Here is a 22,491-nt window from a genome sequence, read left to right as displayed (position 1 = left end):
TATTATGGTGAAGCTGATTTGTTTAAAACTGCAACAACTGGGCTAAATGATATCCTCATATGACTTTTTTGGTTCTATATTTAAATAGGAAAAGTTAAGCTTTAAAGGCAACGCTGCAAATTTCATTAACATATTTGGTGGAGACCAAATTAATTTCTCACCCACAAAGCCAGTGAATTAGAGCAATTAAAGCTCATCAGTCAATTTGGTATATCTGCTAAAGCTCCAGACTGTGACCTGTCACTCTGAGTTATTATGCTTTAATGATCATTACACCCTATCATCAGTGTAACAAGTGAATCCTAAAACCTTTTTGGCAAGCGATCTAATACTGAACCTTGTAGGTCTTCTTCCTCTTACACTGGGCAGCCACATAGCATACAAACATATTAACATACATATTATGTATGGAAAAAACAAAACTATGGTGGTTTAAGATCATGATCTACATGCGTTTCTGCTAGACAGATATTTAAGATATTAATAATGAACTCTAAATTACATTCTGGTCATGGTTTGTTTTCAGAAAGAAAACCCCTGTTTATAACAAATGTAAATATGGCAAAAAGAAGCACAGATTAACACACCACATCCTCTAATCCAGTTTATTTTCCTCAGCAGAAAATGGAACACGATAAAATTAAAAGGAGAAAATAGGACAGAATTATGTTCTTGCTTTTTTTTTATACATTTAACTAAATATGCCACTCTATGCTAGGGTGTAAGTAACTCAAACTGATATAAGGTTAAATAATTTTTTTCTCTAAAAGGTACAGAAAGATATTCCATTTCTTCCATTTCTCATTAGCACTCAAAAAAAGGAACAAGTTTTTCAAAATATCAAAATAAGAACCAGCAGCGACATTTCTCCCGAGCTCCCTTTATGCTTCACTGTGTTCTCATTGGAAAAGACAAGAGGGGTGGGGAGAGGTGAGGGGGGAGAACAAACAATAAGTTGTGCATGAGGATTAGCATAGTTAAGTGGTGTCTGGTTATAAGGGCTCTCAACCTGAATCAACTTTTCCAAAGTTAATTTGCAAAAAAAAAAAAAATCTGCTGCTTCACGTTTCCCCAAAATTGAAAAAAAACAAAAACATACAATTCAACATCACCAAACTGCATTTCACATGATGCTGCAAAGTACATTTTATGGAGATTGCGTACCTGTATTGAACAAATCACAACTTGTACTTTTAATGCACCTACAATGTGTGCTGAATGCCAAACAAACAACAAAAAATTTAATTTGAGAAGAAAAAACTTCTGCAACATCACAAACAAAAAAAAGTTGATTTTGGTAGAATAATCCTTTAGAAGAGGAAGAAAGAGAGGTGTGTAACTGAACAATATGCACAGCACAAAGTCCAAGCAGTCAGACTGTGAAGGCTGATTAAGAGCGGGGTTGGAAACAATGCCAAAACAGAAACATATGAGGAAAGGGAAAACCACTCAATTTAAGAATTCACGTTACTTCTGCAGCCAAAACCAGCCGAGGCGTCATTACTGGAGAGCAGTTTGTATCTGTGATGTCAATAGATGTGCAACCTCCACAGGGTCGACACAAGAAATACACAATGGACCTTTAAGAGTCTTAATTTCACATCTGATCTTACACCTGAATTACATAGCAAAACTGGACTGAATTAAACCAATCATGCTTAATTACTTTGCTTAAGTGGAGAGTTAAGAGCTTAACTGTCCAACTTTGGTTTTATTTTTGCTTTCGGTGTATAACATCTCCAAGTTAACCAACTTTTGGTTAATTTCTCAGCCTTAAAACCAATTTTCACTTGTGCTGTGTATCAATATGACATCACTGTGGAACAAAGCTCGTCTCTCTTTGATTTAGTGAAAGCTCACTAGCAGAAATGACGCCCCTGGGTGGCAATCAGTGTATAAAAAGAAAAAGAAATTATAACATTTTAAGATTATCTTTCCCCGATCTGAAAATTAAATGACACCTAGTCCTACCCACAAAACACAAAATAAGAAATAAATTATACAACAGCTTTAAAGGGTAGTACGTAATTTATGCATTCAATTTAGCACTCTCGACTGATCGTCCACAACCACAGAGACACTCAGTAATGAACTTCAGGTATTTGTTTTTCTAAATGAATACATGGCGTTTTGGCGAAGAACTTTCCATTTGAATACAAAAATTCAGTCGCATTCCCCTTTATGTAAAACAACAGTACTACTCAGTAAATTGAAAAAAGGGGGAGGGAACGAGGGAGAAGAGGATCTGCTACACAGAGGATTCATCCAAGTGATTCTTGTCCATTAGTGTGGTTTTTCATTTTTTAATATTTATTTGTATTTTTCTATTTATCAACAGTCCATGTGAGCAGAGGCAGGGATTGGCTGTATTGTCCTCCACGACACCGTGGTTAAGCAGTAAAAACAGAGCTAATCACCATGACGGCCACACAGGAAGAAGAAAAAAAAAAATCAAACCATGACAGCATCCTTGGACTGTCTCATGTTTCCACACTCAAACCTGCACAAATACACTGTTGCTGGTACCATGCACGAGCAAAACACGGTCAGTGATGCTGCACATGGCCCCAAACGTCGGTGGAAGAAAAAAAGAAGAAGAAGAAGAAGAAGAAGAAGAAGAAGAGGAAGGCGGGGTTACAGGTTTGATACTCCAACCCCTTTATGACGACCTGAGGAGTGGTCGTGGGATAGAGCTGGACCCCTCACCCGCGACCGAGAAATGAAAAAAAAAAAAAAGAAACAAAAACTTTATTGAATGAGTATCCAAAACAGATCAGTTCAGCCAAACGCTACAACAGTTCACCTTCCGTTACTTCCTGTACTGAAAAAAAGGAGCGTGAGCAAAGAGGAGGAAACCGTGGCGAGAAACATGTGCATAATGTACGACTAACTGGATCCGTCTCCGCGGTGTCCTTCCTCTGAAGACTTGGGGGGGGGGGGGGGGGGGGGTTGGGTTAAGGCTGTGTGTGTGAACATGCGATACTGAACGTGGCTCCGCAGAACAGCCACCGGGCCCCCTGTGGGCCCCCGAGCGGCCTCGTCCAGAGCCGACTCCAAAGAGACGCTCCACGCAGGAAATCGGGACATCGACAGGGCGGCGTCAAGCTCAGATCCAGAATTGTCGGGTCAGATGCAGGATGTTACAACCGTGCTCCCTCCCCTCCTCCTCTTCTTCCCTCCCCCCCTCCCTCCCTCCCCCTCCCACCCATCACCCCCAGTTGTCATTTCTCCTAGCTCTCCTTCCTCCTCCTCCTCCTCTTTGTAAGCGCCTCATCTCTAACTGGATGGCTGGTCACCACGTGGCCAATCAGGAGCACTCCTCCCCGATGCGTTGGCACGAGCGGCCCACCTTGCGGTCCAGCTTCACCATCTTGAGGACGGCCTCCTCGCGCCCGCGGCCCAGATGGTCGAACAGACAGTCGTGCTGCTCGGGTAGACGGTGGAGCATGCAGAATACATAGCCTGGGAGGAGAACAGAAAGCAAAGTGGTGAGAAAGGAAGTGACCCCTATAAATGTTTGTATGGGAGACAACATGGTGGGCATGTTAAAACGGTATGTGTAAAATGGCCATTATCAGTCTGTTGAACAGTGTGCACAGGCTTTGGGGTCTGTTTTCTCTCGTTTGGTGGATTTGTCAGATGCGTTACCCAATCAGCTGTAATGTGTATAAACCCCACCATATTAAAAGGCAGTGCGCACAACTTTTAACAGCATTATAAAACATTAATATCCTTCCTTTTTCGTTGTAAAATCAGGTAAAAATCTGGTGCTTTTATTTATTTTTATTTTTATGGATCGTGGGTACTGACCACAGCGACAGGAGCCCAGTTCCTGCTGCACCAGCTCTAGTTTGGTTTGGCAGCGATAGCAGCGCCGACGGTTCTTCTGCTTGGGCGTCCCACGGGCCTCCTCGCTGCTCCCCTCCTTCTCGTCTGTCCGTGGCCGTTTCTCCGGCGTCGCCTCACTCTCCGAGCCCGACGCTGAAAGCAAAACGGCAGGGTTAGGAGTCAGCGCGCGCAAAGCGGGGCACGTCAAGCGGAGCTACTGGGGGAAAGAAGGAGAGGGCCAGCTGTACCTGATTCTCGTGGACGTTTTGTGGGTGTGCAGAGTGTGCCTTGGGCTGTTTCTGTGGACGACATGCCTGCAGATGGAAAATGAAAAGATGCGTGAGAAGGGAGGTGAAGCATTGTCTTCCCACACCATGAATCCATGTCATTAGAACAAAATACTGCATGTAGTGATGAACCATCCTTCAAGAATGACAATCATTTGTTTTACTTTAGTGTTATTAAGAGCACAAAGTGACACTTCTATGTTAGTCCCACCTGTCAGTGAAGCCTGCTGACTTCATTTGGTATCAACTGTAAATGTAACCAATATCTGGTATTTCATATTTTAATGTTACCGAATAATATTTGAGAGTTGACTGTTGGGCTTGGCAATATACTACCAAATCGATATAGTGCTATCAGACTAGATATCATCTTACATTTTTGGATATCGTTATATGGTAAATGTTGTCTTTTTCCCGGTTTTAAAGGCTGCATTACAGTAAAGTGATGTAATTTCCTGAACATACCAGACTCTATTAGCTGATCTATTATTTACCATTACCCACTTAGTCATTATATCAACATTACTGATGATTATTTATTAAAAATCAACCCTACAATATCGTCATAGTGTCAGTATTGAGGTATTTCTTATCGCCCAGCCCTAAGTCCTTTTTAGTTCTAGAAACAAAGAAGCAGAGAGCAAAAAAAATATTATCTAACTCAACAACAGCAGAAGTCAATGAATACTGAATACGAACTCAAAAATTATTTAGTCATTCCATCATTAGAGAAAGAATTCTGCTACTTTCCAAAGCAACTTCAACCTTTGGAAAGCCCCATAAAATGACAGAAAGAACACAATAAACATTTCTGCAACAGTCTTTAAATTTATAGTGAATGTGAATGTGAAATGTGAATTCATTGCCTGACATCAGACAGAATTGTCCATCTTCAGTCTCACATTGTGTCCATTAACCGATTACCATGGGGAGGGGATTCAATTTTCCCAAACCAATCACTAGAGTCCAACATATCCTCCTGAATATAATGTAATTTTAAGTCCACACTGATGCGTGACCATGCCAGCATACCTGTTTTGCCATGGTTTTAAAAGCAGGAAGTAACAACGTAAAACAAACTATGATGTCGGGCAATATTGAGAAGACATGTCGACTAAGACCGACCCCAATAGCAGCGCCTATCTTTTCTATAGCATTAGCCATTGTTGTTAAAACTACTGATTCCGGCGCATGGTGTGATAACAGCTTGACAATGGTGTTAGTCCTGTCCGTTGCGCTGATTGGCTAATTGTTAGTCCTGAATTATGACATTGTGACATGAAATTGCCGTTTCATATCACGGTGACGGACAAATCAGTCAACTCGTACTTAGTGGAGTGGACGGATTCCAAGGAATTCTCTTTCCAAATTAGCTTTTTTTTTAAACTTACTTTAAAAAATTAATGCAGACTCAGTAACAGTGACTTTATAAGATGGTCTGCTGTGCAGAAATGTACATAGTTAACATAATGGGTATTCAGATTGGAAAAAAATCAGCTGCTTTCACTGAGAAACATGTTCTCTACTGTCTATTGTTTATTTATCTTGCACTGTATGTGAAGTCCAGTTGTCCCAGTACCATGTGTCACTTTGCACTGGGGGCATTACAGACTGATTCCTCTATCTTTATTGTCATTGTACCACTGCACTGATCTGAAGAAAGAGAAGGCTGCGCAGAAAGGTTTGTACTTGTACAACTGGTCCATCCTCACACACACCACACTACTGATATCAATAAAGAAAACAGTGATGTAGTCTGCAGCTCAGCAATTGTTGGGAGAACTGCGACATGAAATGATTCCCTGAGTTGTACAATGTACTTCACGTGGAATGATGCTTTCTTGTGAGTAGTTGAAGCAGCCCACCACTCTGTGACTGAATGCAATCACAACTTTATCTCCCACTTGTCCGGCTCTATCTCACTCTGTGCGTTCCCACTGGGTTTAAAGACAAAGAATAGACAGTCCATTCGTCACAACAGTGTGCCATGGACAACAGATGCTGTATTTATCAATTCTGTGACATACTTTATTGTAGAATTGCAGCCTGAATGTTTGTCTTTATTTCAGGGCCTTTTTTCATGAGAATATAAAATGGTGTGTTATGAGGGGGTTTTGTTATCCATTATATGATTATCATGAATAAAGAAATGTATAAAAGAGCATGCGTTGGACATCCCATCTCACCTTCCCTCATGCTGGGAAACGTGGGCGAGGGTTCTTCGGTTGACAGCTGCTCGGAGCTAGAGGGCGGCGACGACAATAGGGATTGGCTACTGCTACTGCTCGTCTCGCTACTGAAAACTGGCGATTGGCTACTCCCAGTGCTTTGGATGGGCTTGGAGGTGCAGTCCTCCCCTGGCTGCTTCTTCTGGATGTCTGTGGTCAAGGACAGTCAGTAAAGCAGGCGGAGGGAAAAGTAAAAATAGGATGGGGAAACAGAGAGGGGGAAGAGAAGAAAAGGGGGACAACACAGAAAGTCAAAACACTCAAATCTGGACTGTTTATGGTGTGTAGTGGAGAAATACAGCTGCACATCCCAAACCTCCTCACAGTCTGTAATAACAGGTTACATGAAGCAAGTACACATGTGTAGAAAATAGTGTATTACAGCTACCAGGAAGGCTGAAATTATTGATATTTTTACATAACAAAACTGTACCTTGCAAGACATTTATGTATGAATATATAATTTAACCCAAACTGTTGGTGAATTTTGGTGGCCGGTTCTTTGCCCACAGGACTAAAGACATCTGCCTCTCCACTTACTTTGGGTTTTCCTGTCCATGAAATGATTATGCATTGGATTTTAGTTTCCTAACATGTTTGAGGGTTTCTGAGTGTTGATACTCATCTCTAGCTATCAGGCATGGGACGATATGAAAATTTAATGTCACGATTGCAACGATGCAACATTTTATTGCATCACAGATAGACCATCTTTTTTTTAGTGAACATCTTTTTAGTGAAGAACAAATAATCCAACAATCTTATAAAAACAGGCTTTTCATATCTTTCCATGTCCCAAAACTTGATTAAAAGGAACAGTATGTAAGATTTAAGGAGCAGAAGAACCGTCGGCACTGCTATCGCTGCCAAACCAAACTAGATCTCCTTAAATTCACACTGAGACTTGGTGGCATCTAGCTGAGAGGATTGCAGATTGCAACTAGCTGAAACTTCTCCCAATTGCAATTCCTTATCAGGAGCCGAATCATCTGCAGAGGTCTCTTCCTTTCTTCTACGTCGTCTGGCACATTGAAGACAGGCTGCCAGCCAAATGTCTGCTATATGTGCTCACCTTTCTTCTCTGATAATTAAATGTGTGCCCACCCTTTTTCTGATCCACACATTAAGGAGGTTTTTTACCAGGTGCCGAATTATTCGGAGACGTCTCCTCCTCTCCAAAACAGAACCGTTGATTGAAATTGGTAAAACCACTGAATAGAGAAGTTTCACATTACAAATCAGTGTTTCTCCGACACTGTTTGGCATGTCAGAGACAGCTGTTAGCCCACTACCTACTAATGTGTGATCAACTTCTTTCCTCTCCTAACAGGTCCAGACGTTCAGAAAGCTTTTCCTAAAAGCCATAGTATCGGCAGAGGTTTTTTTAAACCATTAAAAACACTGAATAAAGCAGTTTCACATTAAAAATCTGTGTTTTCCTGCTGCTGCAATACAATCCCCCTAAATCCTACACACTGGAACTTTAAAATCTTTTGTGTTTTGAGGTTGGTGCATACGCAGTCTCATTAATTGTTGGTTGCCCAACAGTCTCTTTGGGTTCTGCTGGACATGGTATTCACCACAATGAAGTTATTGTGAGTTTTAATTATCACAACCTCCAGTAGAACTGTATAATGACCCATCCCTACTACTGTACCATACCAGCGTGAAACTTGATGAGATAGGGATCCATTATAGTAAACCTTTAGCTGCCTAATCTTTAGGTGTCACACATTATGTCACATATCAGTGCAGCTGAGAGCAGTATAGAAAACTCAAGGAAGCTCCAACAACAGTTGACAATTAGCTGCTTTAAGGCATTCAATTCACATTTTTGTTGCATAATCATATTTCTCTCAGCTAATATGGCCATTATGCAAGCAATAGTAATTCCAGCAGAAACAATTAATAGATTAACTGTTCAAATGGTCAATCAATTCTTTGTTTTTTAAACATACAGTACAGGCCAAAAGTTTGGACACACTTTCTCATTCAATGCGTTTTCTTTATTTTCATGACTATTTACATTGTAGATTCTCACTGAAGGCATCAAAACTATGAATGAACACATGTGGAGTTATGTACTTAACAAAAAAAGGTGAAATAACTGAAAACATGTTTTATATTCTAGTTTCTTCAAAATAGCCACCCTTTGCTCTGATTACTGCTTTGCACACTCTTGGCATTCTCTCCATGAGCTTCAAGAGGTAGTCACCTGAAATGGTTTTTCAACAGTCTTGAAGGAGTTCCCAGAGGTGTTTAGCACTTGTTGGCCCCTTTGCCTTCACTCTGCAGTCCAGCTCACCCCAAACCATCTCGATTGGGTTCAGGTCCGGTGACTGTGGAGGCCAGGTCATCTGCCACAGCACTCCATCACTCTCCTTCTTGGTCAAATAGCCCTTACACAGCCTGGAGGTGTGTTTGGGGTCATTGTCCTGTTGAAAAATAAATGATGGTCCAACTAAACGCAAACCGGATGGGATGGCATGTCGCTGCAGGATGCTGTGGTAGCCATGCTGGTTCAGTGTGCCTTCAATTTTGAATAAATCCCCAACAGTGTCACCAGCAAAACACCCCCACACCATCACACCTCCTCCTCCATGCTTCACAGTGGGAACCAGGCATGTGGAATCCATCCGTTCACCTTTTCTGCGTCTCACAAAGACACGGCAGTTGGAACCAAAGATCTCAAATTTGGACTCATCAGACCAAAGCACAGATTTCCACTGGTCTAATGTCCATTCCTTGTGTTTCTTGGCCCAAACAAATCTCCTCTGCTTGTTGCCTCTCCTTAGCAGTGGTTTCCTAGCAGCTATTTGACCATGAAGGCCTGATTCACGCAGTCTCCTCTTAACAGTTGTTCTAGAGATGGGTCTGCTGCTAGAACTCTGTGTGGCATTCATCTGGTCTCTGATCTGAGCTGCTGTTAACTTGCCATTTCTGAGGCTGGTGACTCGGATGAACTTATCCTCAGAAGCAGAGGTGACTCTTGGTCTTCCTTTACTGGGTCGGTCCTCATGTGTGCCAGTTTCGTTGTAGCGCTTGATGGTTTTTGCGACTCCACTTGGGGACGCATTTAAAGTTTTTGCAATCTTCCGGACTGACTGACCTTCATTTCTTAAAGTAATGATGGCCACTCGTTTTTCTTTAGTTAGCTGATTGGTTCTTGCCATAATATGAATTTTAACAGTTGTCCAATAGGGCTGTCGGCTGTGTATTAACCTGACTTCTGCACAACACAACTGATGGTCCCAACCCCATTGATAAAGCAAGAAATTCCACTAATTAACCCTGATAAGGCACACCTGTGAAGTGGAAACCATTTCAGGTGACTACCTCTTGAAGCTCATGGAGAGAATGCCAAGAGTGTGCAAAGCAGTAATCAGAGCAAAGGGTGGCTATTTTGAAGAAACTAGAATATAAAACATGTTTTCAGTTATTTCACCTTTTTTTGTTAAGTACATAACTCCACATGTGTTCATTCATAGTTTTGATGCCTTCAGTGAGAATCTACAATGTAAATAGTCATGAAAATAAAGAAAACGCATTGAATGAGAAGGTGTGTCCAAACTTTTGGCCTGTACTGTATATACCAAATACTCCCTTCTTCTAGCTTCTAGTTATCTTAGTCTCTGACGATAGTAAATATAATATTTCTAGGTTGGACTGATGTTCAGACAAAATAAACAATTTGAAACTGTCCCCTTGAGCTCTGGTAAATTTTGTTGGGCAATGTTCACCATTTCTTTTAGCCCAAAAAGATTTATTGATCAAATGAGAAAGTGCCCAGAAACAAAAAAGGCAGAGTTGGTGCATTTGTTGCAGCCCTCCTGTGCCAAACGCCATCTTTCTCACCGTCTCCCTTCATTTCCTGTCAGCTCTCTACTTTCATCTGAGTAATAAAGACAAATCCAATACCCCAAAAATACCTTTACAATACCTTTTCAAGTTTTAGAAGTTCAAGTCTCACTTACTGTGCCAAACTCAAAAGTTTTCAATACAGTCCCTGCTCTCAGCTGCATAACCACGTGACTACAAATGAACTTTGCCAACTGAAAGGTGATTTGGTGAGAGAAAGACACTATCACCTTGGCGCTGCACCCCTCTCTATACTGATAATCTCAGACGATATCGATCCATGATGATATTGTCTACTCTTTTCCCTCCAGGGAGGGTGAGGGAGGTCAGCCTAGATTTTAGTTTCTCCTCCACATGTGGACTAACCCACTTCTGCTCAGCCTCTATTACTCATGTGTATTGAGTCTATTCTAAGCGTTGCTGCCGTCTGTGATGCCAGACTCAAAGCTGGGCCCTTAGGTCCTCGCTGTCTGCCGTACTCACTGGTTGCCATAGCCACCGACAGGGCTGCAGTGCACCCTCAACCCATCCTCCCAAACCAGACTGGAGGTGTTATTATGAAAACTTAACGCAGAACTTGACATTTTCAAACTTCAGTTGGACATTTATCTTTGTCAGACACGTGTCATGTTGTAGAAACACTAACTTTGCTGAAGTCAGTAACCAGGCTGGTCTGTTTTCCCAAACGCACATCTGATTCTGCCCTTAAAACACAACTACTCTTAACACATTATTGCTGATTATAATCGAATCCTGTCTTCCTTTATAAAAGCCTTTGAACTTAAACGGAACTTTTCCTCAAAATGGTGGATACATCATTTTAGAATCAGACTCTTTTGCTTGTCCTTTTTCCTAAAATTACTTCTTAGCATAGTTAGCATTCCTAGCTGAAATCAGCTGGCACACCTAGCCTCAAGCTGCTGCTAGCTGTGTGTCTGGCTGTAAATGAGAACAGCTCTGCATGCCAAGAAGCAACTTAACAGAAAAAAACAAATGTGGAACTGTTTCCCACGTTAATATGTGACAAGTAACCAGCTGACAGTGTAAGCAATGGGAGACATGATATTCAATACTTTAGAAAAACTGTGTATTAAGAGAAAACTTACCAGCAAAACATTTGGAGCAGAGGTTCATGGTTTTACTGGACCTGAGGACACAGGAGAGAAATTTAATGTCATTAACCACTCCACAAACTTCCGAACTTTTCCACTACTTTCAACAACTGTTTTCTCAATATAAACTTCTTCTAATACAAACCTAAAGTTAAATGTCTGCATTTATAGACAAAGACAAAAGAGATATTAAAAATCAAACAAAACTGCAGCATAATTTTCTGACAAAACATGGCGTGTATAAGACTGTTGTTCCCCCATTGACCAATATCTGTATTGATTTTATGCAACATGGCGAAACACAAATGCTTTAGACAAATGTCGTTCTAAACTGCGGCACTGTCTCCGTAGCAAATATGCGTAGGACCTTACTTATCATAGCACATCATCAACCATGCCATCGCCTTTAATGTTTCATCTTGGCATCTCCTTTTTTGTTTGTCATTTTAGCATTCGGGCCTCTGAGTCAGTAAATTCAAGGCGGTCTGACAGGAAATCTGAGAGGACAGGGAAGCAAATGGCTGTTATGGGGACACTAAAAAAAAAAATCACTTACAGACGGAGCATAAGGTTGTAATAAATTTGATTCTTTTACTGTTTTCAATTGTTATTAACTCTCTGTCAATAGAGTGATTCTTTCAGCACTACTAGCTTCATGCAAGCAGAGACAAAATCGATTCACTAGACAGCAGTGTAGTTATCTTCCACTCCCACGTAACAAATTATCGTTATGCCAGATTCTTGCAAATACACTGCCCTAATATCTAGATATGATAAGCCTAAATTCAATTAGTCGTGAACTGTATCAATAGCATGCTAGCATTAGGCTCAAAGTACAGATGACACAGTGGAGCTAAGTGTGACAAAAGCCAGCTTAAAATGACAAAAAGTAGAGCTTAGTCTGGTGAGAGCTGAGTCAAGTCTGACAATGAAGAGCTGAGCCTAACAAACTGAATATTTGATGCCTAAAATAGCCACTGTATCTTTGAGGTTTGCCGATACTGTAGTCAAAATGCTACTGGCTGTCTTAAGGGCGACGGGGTGGATGTGTAATAGATCTAAGTTAAACAGTCATGGTGCGTGCCAACTATACATGACCATTTGCAAACAGAGATTTGCTCCCATTTTATTGAGTCCTGGTGACTGATTAACTGCACACAGTATGCTGGGATGCATGCAATGTGGACCAAGCTGGCATTGCAACAAGAGGACTTGGCAACTAAAAAATTCAAATGGTGGTCACATCAACACAGCCACTCAAGCTGCAGCACTGGCGACTTTGTGAACAGTTCTGTGTACAACCAGAAGTGCTAAAGTGAGACTAATGATAAATGTATCAGTTATTAATCTATCCATGTAAAAAAATATGCCTTTTGGTGAATGCCTTAGTTACAATAATATTATTCAAGTGGATCAGCCATTTCCAGTTGAATTTGTAAGATATGACAGGAAACAGTCTGGTACTGTTTCTTGTATATAAAATACCCTTGTGTAGAGCTCATACAGAAGTGGGTGGGGGGATTGTAGGATGGACACAAGCGACCAGTTGGTCAGGGCGGATGTGAGTTTAGGCAAATTGGTCATGGTTAGAACCTTGCCTGATAATGCAATCTCACAAATCCTGCTGCCTTGCAAGGTAACGTGATTTGAGCAGTCATGAAGGAGGAAGCTGTACAGGAACCTGTGACGCGTAAAAGAAGCAAATAATCAAATGTGATAAAATACAGTATGGTTATTTTCAACAAATTCTTAATTGAATTGATAGAAAAATTAATGTACTGTAATATATACCATTACCGTGACATAAAATCACATATACGAAGATAGAAGATTCTGGTTTTCTTAGTGGTCAACAGTACCTTTTCCTACAGGTATGTAATGTCTTTCCCTCACCTTCAGGAGTTCTCTTTAATGTCCATACCACCACAATACAACCATTTCTGTCAGCTGTGAGCCCTGTCAATGGTACAGAGGCTGGAACTCCGTAGGGTATTCACATCATTGTTCCTACAGGAGCTATATGACTAATGCAGCAGGACAATCCTGTACAGACTGTTTTTGGCTCCACCAAGGAGGTGAGGTTTTTCAACAGTCATCCATGTGTTATCAAGATATCTAATTATCTATAAATGGATTCCTACGAAATTTGGTAGAAAGACAGGCCTTGGGGAACACAACAATTGATTAGACCTTAGCAATGACTCCAATCTGTCATTATCATACTAGAGATGTAGACTTTATCAAGGTGCTTCTAACACTTTTTAGAAACTATAATGCAATTCACTATAAGAAGAAAGAAAAAAAATCTTTATAAGACATCTTAGTATGAATTTAAAAAGGCTGTGAGGAAAGCTAACACAGTACAAAGACAAGCTAGAAAACAAGAGGAATATTGTAGGACAATTGATAACTAGTTAGGAAACAAATTATGTCACTCAGATACTGAACCTTTCCTCCCTGATGAGTATTAACTTTTATTGCATATCTAAAGCTGACCCACAGCCTTGTCCTGTTAGTGTATCAGTTTGCTATGCCATTTTAATCAGGGTTCATGAGGTAAAAACCAGTCGGAAAGCTGCAGGATCTGATCTAGTATAATCTGCTACCCTGAAATGCTGTGCATATGAACTTCCCCTTACTTTATCTGAGATTTTTATCTGGTCCCTTGCACAGCAGAAGGTCCCAGTCAGCTGTGATTGTGCATATGTCTAAGAAACCTAACCCAAGCTGTGTGAAGGACTACCGACCTGTTGCTTTGTCATCTGTTTTCTTCAAATCTTTGAATTCCTGGTATGTAACCATGTCTCCAGGTTTGTCCTAGAGCCCTATCAGTTTGCATATAGAGCAAACAGGTCTGTGAATGATGCAGTTTCATTGCGCCTTCACTCCATTTTTCAACACGAAGAGACCTCGAACACCTATGTAAATGTTCTGTTTGTCAATTATAGTTCAGATTTTAATATGATTCTCCCTTCTAGGCTGTGTGACAGATGCTTTCATATGGGAGCTGAACAGTCCCTGTGCCACTGGGTGGTCTTCTGAGGAAGCAGGTGGTCGAACTTAACAACAAGCTCTCCAAATCCCTAACCATCAGCACTGAGGCTCCACAGGGGTGTGTACCGTCCCCACTCCTGTACTTGCTGAATGCAAATAACTATTCCCCACTGCCAATGTGTTATGATATTTGAATTCGCTGACAAAACGACAGTGGTGGTTTGTAACTCAAACAACAAGGAAACAGCTTACAGGAGTGGGTCGCACGCATAACACATCGCCAAAACATCACACATGCCCTGCCCATGATCCTGTCCTGCTGGTTGTCCTGTTTAGCACTGTTACTACCTTCTGTGGTGGCTTAAAGGCGAGACCACTCTGTCCCCTCATTCAACGATTGTACCTAATATACAGCACAGCCAGACAGCATAATGGCACAGTTTTCCTGCCATAAACAGGTAGTGTAAAAGGGGCTACCGTCTACCATACCTGGGCACAGTTTACCGATCCATGTCCAAATCCACATGAAAAGGGGATCTTGTGTACAGTTCATCTGTATTCGGGTACAGTACGCATCAGTTGTGAACACTGTACCAAAACACTAAAATGGGCTGTTATTTAATGTGACTACGCAGAGTTTTTAACCCACTATGACACAGTCTCAGTTAAATACTGATGATGCAGCCCGCCACAGACAGACCCTGCAATTGGTGCTATGGTGGGAGGCAGATAGCTCTGAGTCCGACAGAAGCAGCTTCTCCTCTGGCCAGGAGCAGAGCTTCGCCTCACTGCCTAGCCTATCCCTGCTGATGATGGTCCCTGGGGCAGCAGTGTCCATTCTGTTGCACCCTTTTCTACACTGTAGCACAACAAAAATGTCACGTAGATCACGACGCGAGTGTACTCAGGTACAAGAAAATATTACTAATGTGAAAGCTGAGGTGCAGGGGGCAATCATACTTCAGAATGGTACAAATCAATCATACATAATATGAAACGCCCTCAGACGCATTAAGAGAAGAACACCCAGGTTCCATAACAGCACGTAGTCTGGAGCAGTCCGCCTCCATAACATTACAAACACAGCATGGACAGCCACTCAACTGGTTGAATAATTATGCAACAGGGAAGATGTTTTTAATGCACTTGATGCACTTTATCTAGAGGGTCGTTTGATGAGTTGCTAAGTTGCCTATAGAGGCTAGAGTTTTTGTGTGGTGCTATTATGTGTTGGGTCTTGTTTTACCCATTTGTTTTATGCTTTTATGATCATATTATGGGTATGGATACTACCTATCTGTTTTTATTTTGGTTGATATATTATGTGCTTTATGAGTGAGCAATTTTACAGTATTTTTATTTCTTTGTCTTTTTCTAAGTGAGCTTACCAAGATAAATTCCAATCAACCACATCGATATGGCAACTAAGTAATGAATCTTGAATCCCAACACCGCAAACCACAGCCTCAAGAATTGCCAGAGGCTTGAATCAACAGACTCTCTGACATTATGTCAACAAAAACTGAAAGTAAGAGGCTACATGGAGATACCATTTAGTCCTTTATTAGACTGTACAGGTTACTTAATAAACGGGGAACTGGTTGTAATTCCTGACCAATAAAAAATGTGAAGGGCGTTTAGATAATGATGCTCTGCATTCCTTTCACTTCAAAACCTGCCACCTACAGCAAATCAAATTTATCATATTGGCTCTCTGGGAAAAACATACAAATAAAAATGGTACAATGCTACAGCTACTTAATGGTAGTCTGCATGTAGACTGCAATGGAGCGAGCTCAAAAGTTGTTACACTTGGTCTTGCCCATTTTAAACCTCAGCCAAAAAGAAAACCAAAAAAAACAAAAATAAGCATGTTTTTAAAGCTTATTATTCAGCAGTTAAGATTCTGGCTCCTAAGTGAATGATGTCAACTTTCTCTTTTTAACCAATGTGCCATGAAGTCACTTTAATCTTCCTCGTCTCCTTTATCAGGTCCTTCATAAGCACAAGTGGAAAACATGCACATTTCTATCCGTTTTCTTACTGAATTTACTTGTTAATAATTAAGCATTGGCAAAGGTGTTTAGCTAGCTACTAAAAAGGTCCCATCCCTGAACAAATGGTTTGAAAGCAGATAAGATAAAACTTTATTTTTACTATAAGAAACTGCTGAAACAGGTTTAATGACATGTTATTGCAGCTTTCTTTCTATACAAAACAGATGATACTGCATAATGGAACTGAGCACATCCAGTTAATTTTATCATTTAGCTGTCATATACCCACGAGTAGTACCAAGAGGGAGCACAGAGACGAAGTGTCTGCGTTGCCTCTTGAGCAAAGCTAGTGGTCCATTCTGCAAACAAGCTGCATTTGCAGACAATGTAAAGTGAATTTTGAGTGTTTCTGCAGTCTGTGCCTTTTGGCCACAAACTGCCAATGGATGAGCTCCGCAATGGACGTTTGCTGTAACAACAAGAACCAACTGTATTTTTATGTGACGGCTCAGACTGACATTTCTTTCTAGCATTTCCAAATGTTGAATTTTTTTCTCTCTTTCTGCTCTTGTCACTTTACCTTCATGGAGTAATACTAAAAACTAGAGATAACTGTTAACGTTTGTGGCCAACGAAATGGTGTTGTGATAAACTTAGCCCAACCAAAAATCACACATTTTTGATCTATCCTAATGATGTCCCCGTTCATTCAGTATTTTTTGAGGATCTGCTTGAAAAAGAAGGGGATTGACAATTTAGGCAAATTTCAAAATAAGAGTCACAAAAAATAAAAAAACATTTATATAAAGAAATATTTCGGCGGTAAGGCTACTCTGTATCTACATGCAATGCAAAACTAATTTGGAGACTACTATATTTATTTAGCCTATAATCTGGTTTTTAAAAAAATATGAAACAATATTAGAAGCAAAATAAAGACCCTAAATTTACCCCAACCCCCAATCATCCTTGACAGCTAATAATCCAACTAGTGAACTTAATTTTTAGTTATGCTGACAGAAAAAGTGTGGTGTGGTGCTTAAAACGCAACTGGTTCATCAGATAGCAGCATGCGGAGTGGAAAAAAAACAAACATAGATAACGCACAAAACAAGCGTCTAACCTTGAACCCTGGACAAAGATTGAACTGAAGCTGCAAGTATTTTTAATATTTCTCACATTTGCTCAGATAAATTGTTTGATATGAGCCAATTGCTGATATATACACATACTGTCACATGTCAGCTGATATAGAAATGCCAGTACAGTACAGAAATATGGGCCGATATGTTGCTATTACATTTTTTTTTTAATTTTTAAAAAATATCCATGGGCTATACTGGAAATGTACCTTAATAAAATCTCAAACTGATTTTTGATGGACCGTTTAAGTTTCTAATAATTGTCTACTTTGTCTATTGATTCTCATTAACTCACTGATGAAAACAGCTTCCCCTTTAGAGGAGGGACTAGTCAATTTAATCACCTCTTTGACTGGAATTAAAACCTGTACAGTTTCAGTGGGTTTGTGTACACCTAGTCTTAGAGGGGAACAACACCTAAATTCAGAATTCCAATATATCATTTCCGTGGCCTTGGAATGTTCAATCAATATTTGTGAACATGAGCTGCTCTCTCTCAAAGCCAGAAACCAGAGAAGCAAGTCTCAAACTTGTGATGTCATTGGTGCTGCAAAGCTGTCAAAGTTGCTCCAGAGGCAATTAATTGTAGCCTGATTTTGAGGACCCACAGAATGTTTTTTTTCTTTTACACCCAAATTAGTTATATTCTAACATAGTGTTTTTAGCTCTGAAACAGAAAACGTACCCATATACTCCGAAATTTCCCAGGGTGCTCTCGGTGTCATCCCTAACATCTTACACAATCCATTGTCAATGGAGCTGCTCCAGACTTTACACCCTATGACATCACAAATTTGAGTTTTAGCACTCTGGTTTTTGGATTTGGGTGAGTTGTTCACTATTACTAATATTTTTGGACTGACTCAGACCATAGAAATAACATATATGAATTTTTAAAATGGCTGTAGTTCCTCTTTAACATTATTTTAAGGTTTTTGAGACTGACAAGAATTTATACCTTGGAAACATATGGTCATTGTTACCTAAGTACAATTTCATAATACTAAGAATGAGGGGTGGGGGGGAAAAATTGATAAATTATGGTATTGTGAGATTTTTGTGTGGCAATGTCGTATCATCACACAGTGCCAAGTATCGTTTTTTTTTTATCATATGTTATGTTTGTGTTTTATCTTAATATGACAAATACAAACTAAACTTAAGTTAGCCCACTAGAGTAGTATAATCAATTGCTTTTCCAGTCCACTAAATACATTTGCTGCAAAAATAAATGGCTGAAGTGAGATGAAGAGACTGAAAATGACATAATTTACAGTTAAAAAAAAAATATAATAAATTGCAATATATTTTATCGCAATATTCAGCATATCGCAACATATTTAAAATAGTAAAAATATTGTATCATGACTTAAGTATTGTGATCATATTGTACCGTAGATTCTCTGATGACACCCAGCCCTACTAAGAATCAGCATTAGCACTTAATATTTGTCAGACCTCACCTTAAAGGAACCGTGGCACTGCTTTAACCACATAAAAATAGCATTTAGTGCTGGGAGACGCATGTCATTAATACTGCCAGGGTAAGACACTACAATCCATGCTTTCAGAAAAGCTCCAATTTTGAATTTAATACTTCAAAATGCTTAACGTCACGATATTCCGGTATCTATCTACCAGGCCTTGAGTTTCAGTGACATGTGTGAGGAAGCTGTGTGGGACAGGACAGCCAGCAGCAGCCCCAGGCCAGGTGTTATTCCAGGCTGAGGGAAGCAGGGCCGTAAACACACCACACTGCCATTTGTGTCACCTGACATTGACAGGTGGGTTACTGGTTCCAGTTTGCTTACTGGACACCACAATACGAAGGCAACTGGGGGATGGGGCTCGAGGGAGGGGGTCAGTAACCAAATGACAAGTCATATGACAATGTTCTGTAAAGGTAATTCCTTAAAACAGGGGGGTCATTGTCTTACTGGAAGAATGTGACACAATGGTAGTGCGTTGCCAGGCTAAGATGACGAATATTACTGTAATGCAAGCGTTTCAGAGGTTTATAGTGTGACTATGGTGGCTAGAAATGAAATGACAGTAATCTTAATAAACATGTTTTTTTCTGCTGCTTTGAAACAATTAACAGGGCTATAAGGAGAAGCAGTCAGTCATGTTTGAGTGTCGTTGTTAGATCAAATAATGGTTAGATGTAGTCATTTTTCCTATGGGGTAACACAAGAGACATCAGTGAATCACATCCGGTATGCAACACACATCCACCACTTGACAAGACCGAATGTAAAAAAGGGTGTAAAATAACTCCCAAACTGGTTTATCAGTACTCCTCAGTGTGAGGATTTAACCCAAGTAATGTCTTAAACGTTATAAGGCTGCCTTTCTTCGAAGAAATTCAAGAAAACAGGGCAGGTTTAAAAGGAACCTGCTGGCAATAAATCATTTTCTATCTCGGGTACGTCATCTCCTGGTTTACAAATTGCCTTTAAAACACGATAAAACACGACTGAAAATTATAACCGGCGTTTTTAACGACTAAAGTGGGTTTATAGGCTTAGAAAACAGAAGAAATTTAGCTAGTTTTCAAGCTAGGAGGTTTATTTATTAGCCAACTTCCCAACCCCCCACCCTCGGCCTGCACAACAGAACAACAACAATGGGTTTGGACTAGTTGAACCCGTTGAGCATAATTCATCCACGTTTACCTTTCAGTTCAAGATGAAGGGTTAAATTGAGTTTTTATTAGGTTTAACTCTTACCCCCAAAATCCACAGGGACACCGGGGAGGTAGACTCGGAGGTTTGCTTCGTTCACTAGTGTCTCCCATGACTTCCAACAAAAACCGATATGGAAACGCGAGGCTGGGGATGAGTCCGGGGCCTGGTCGTTCAATAAGAAAAACGATCCGACACTCAAGTTAGACAAAAAGATAAATGTCCTCTTTCTTTTAAAGTCCACAAGTCGACGAAAAAAGGTGGCGAGCTCGGCCCTTTTCGGCCACAAAAAAACATCCGTTAAGTCAAACAAAACGGCTCAGTTTGAACTGGAATAATTGAACGGCACTCAAAGCAATCAGCTGGACGTTCGGACGTTACGACCGACAAACGAAAAGAGGGGGGCGCCCCAGTGTTTTACTCGACATGAAAAAGCTTAAAAACACCGCTAACTGTCCACCGAGGCAGATAAAATGCAATTATGGCGATGTTAAGTGCGTGTGACGGTAAAAGAAAAGAAAAAATAAATAGATGGAGTGAGACCTCCCCCTCTCGACTGCTAATGACCACCCCTATTCACACGTCGCTGGTACGAAGTATGCTGGGCCGGAAACGCGTCCATCAAACCAGAAATGTCAATATTGCCCAACGAAATGAAGGCAAAACAGTACCTCAAACTGACGTGTAAATGCTATATTACACGACTTACAGCCAATAATAATTACAAAGTGCATTCAGTGTCGCCGTATTCACGAAACATGAAGACGACATGTGTGAGAGGGTCTGACTAGCTTTCATCAGTGTAATCCGTTTTGCCTGATTACAGTGAAGATTACAGTGAAGACTTAACTCTGATAGATTTGTAATTCAGAGAAAATAACATCAACCATTATGAGTTACATCATATGGTTGAACGGACATGGTATATAATACATACCTTTGTGCAAAAGGAAACCTCTTGGAAGACAGTATGTCATTAACACTAAAATATTGTGTTCAACAAATGCTCATTTACACTCAAGTGTTCAACAGGATCCCTAGATCACTTAAGTATTGTGTATGTATTAGTTAGTTTGTGGTAACTCTAGTGCAATTAATGCAGCATTAATTCACTTTTCTGAGCAGCAAGCTGTAATCACTTTATAAAGCTGAAATGGTGAAGGGTGTAGAAAAGAGCTGACACAAGGCCAGATAAGCATCCATTTGCAGTCGTGTTTCAGACAAATGCAATTATTGCAAGTCCAATATTCACTCCCCTTTTTGCTAAAATTTGTTCTCCACCAACTCCAGAGGGGTATATCTGGCTGTTTAGCTGCTCAGTGCCCCATGTTTACCTACAGTCGCTTATTTCAGGTATTTGGTTTCTGGTACGGGAAAGGCAGCATGCAATGGGTTTATTGGAGGGTTTCTGTTCTCGTAAAACATCTGCCTGCAGCAGCTGGAAACCAAAACAATGGGCTGAAAGATGCTAAAAAGCTCAAAAGAGCAGCACCTCTCAGATTATAAATTCATCTGACCCATCAATGTAAAAATATTGATAACAGTAGATTTAGGTAGAAATTAATTTATGAATATGTGCAATGAAAGCACAAGATAAAGTGAAATGATAAAGGCTTTGAAACTAGATCTTATCCCAGGGCCCTAGGTAATGCAGGTAATGCCTTTAGGCCCCTATTATTTTTTTCTTATTATATTGTGGTGGATCTGGTATTACCTAACAAATTTGCAATTACTCAAATTACCACAAACCTGGAGGCTTCTGGCCCCGAGGCCACATTGTGTAACAACTCTGCCGATGATCAGCGATTAAACAAGACAAAAAGGTATATAAAACATAATTAAAGTGTGAATATTTCCAGATACTGCTCATCAGTAAACTTCCCCACTCAAATAGATGGGTTTGCTCTACTTCACCTCTTGGCTTCTACATTGTTTTTGTCCCATTGCTCTGGTTAAAAACGCTTGGTTGCTGTTCTTACAGTCCAGGACAAACAAGGCAATTATTTGAGACACAGAAAAAAGACCAAAAAATACAACTGAAGCTTCAAAATTAGATGTTTTTAAATGTTTCATGACAGTAAAACAGCTCCTGAGGCAGCATTACACATCAACATTTTCTAAAGAGCTGCCAGGGCATCAGTGCCTAGAGCATGATGAATACATGTTGACTGATTAATCACCACTGTTGGTCTGTAACAAAAGCTCTCGAGACTAAACAGAAGATAGAGATCACTGTATTGCTTGTATCAAAGACCTCCACTGTGATCAACAGTAGCAAGTCAGGCAAGCAGATGGGTGTAACCCCTCACAGCAATGAGCGTTAATAAACAATGTCAGTTGTTTCTGTAATCACATTTTTGA

At 40.3% G+C, this 22,491-nt stretch overlaps 1 protein-coding gene across 1 annotated transcript; it reads right to left on the bottom strand.

The window, feature by feature from the left end:
• Window positions 1-591: 591 nt before the first annotated feature.
• zfand3 (zinc finger, AN1-type domain 3) lies at window positions 592-20,700 on the bottom strand. The gene is made up of 6 exons (XM_033648933.2): window positions 20,176-20,700; window positions 11,308-11,348; window positions 6,302-6,493; window positions 4,077-4,142; window positions 3,811-3,981; window positions 592-3,462 (listed from the first exon to the last, which is right to left on the bottom strand). The coding sequence occupies exons 1-6, from the start codon at window positions 20,241-20,243 to the stop codon at window positions 3,308-3,310; spliced, it is 693 nt and encodes a 230-aa protein (XP_033504824.1). The 5' UTR covers window positions 20,244-20,700; the 3' UTR covers window positions 592-3,307.
• Window positions 20,701-22,491: the final 1,791 nt, after the last annotated feature.

Source organism: Epinephelus lanceolatus, chromosome 13 (assembly GCF_041903045.1).
Source record: "Epinephelus lanceolatus isolate andai-2023 chromosome 13, ASM4190304v1, whole genome shotgun sequence".
Taxonomy (NCBI): Eukaryota; Metazoa; Chordata; class Actinopteri; order Perciformes; family Serranidae; genus Epinephelus; species Epinephelus lanceolatus.
This window is presented reverse-complemented; position numbering and strand designations above follow the sequence as displayed.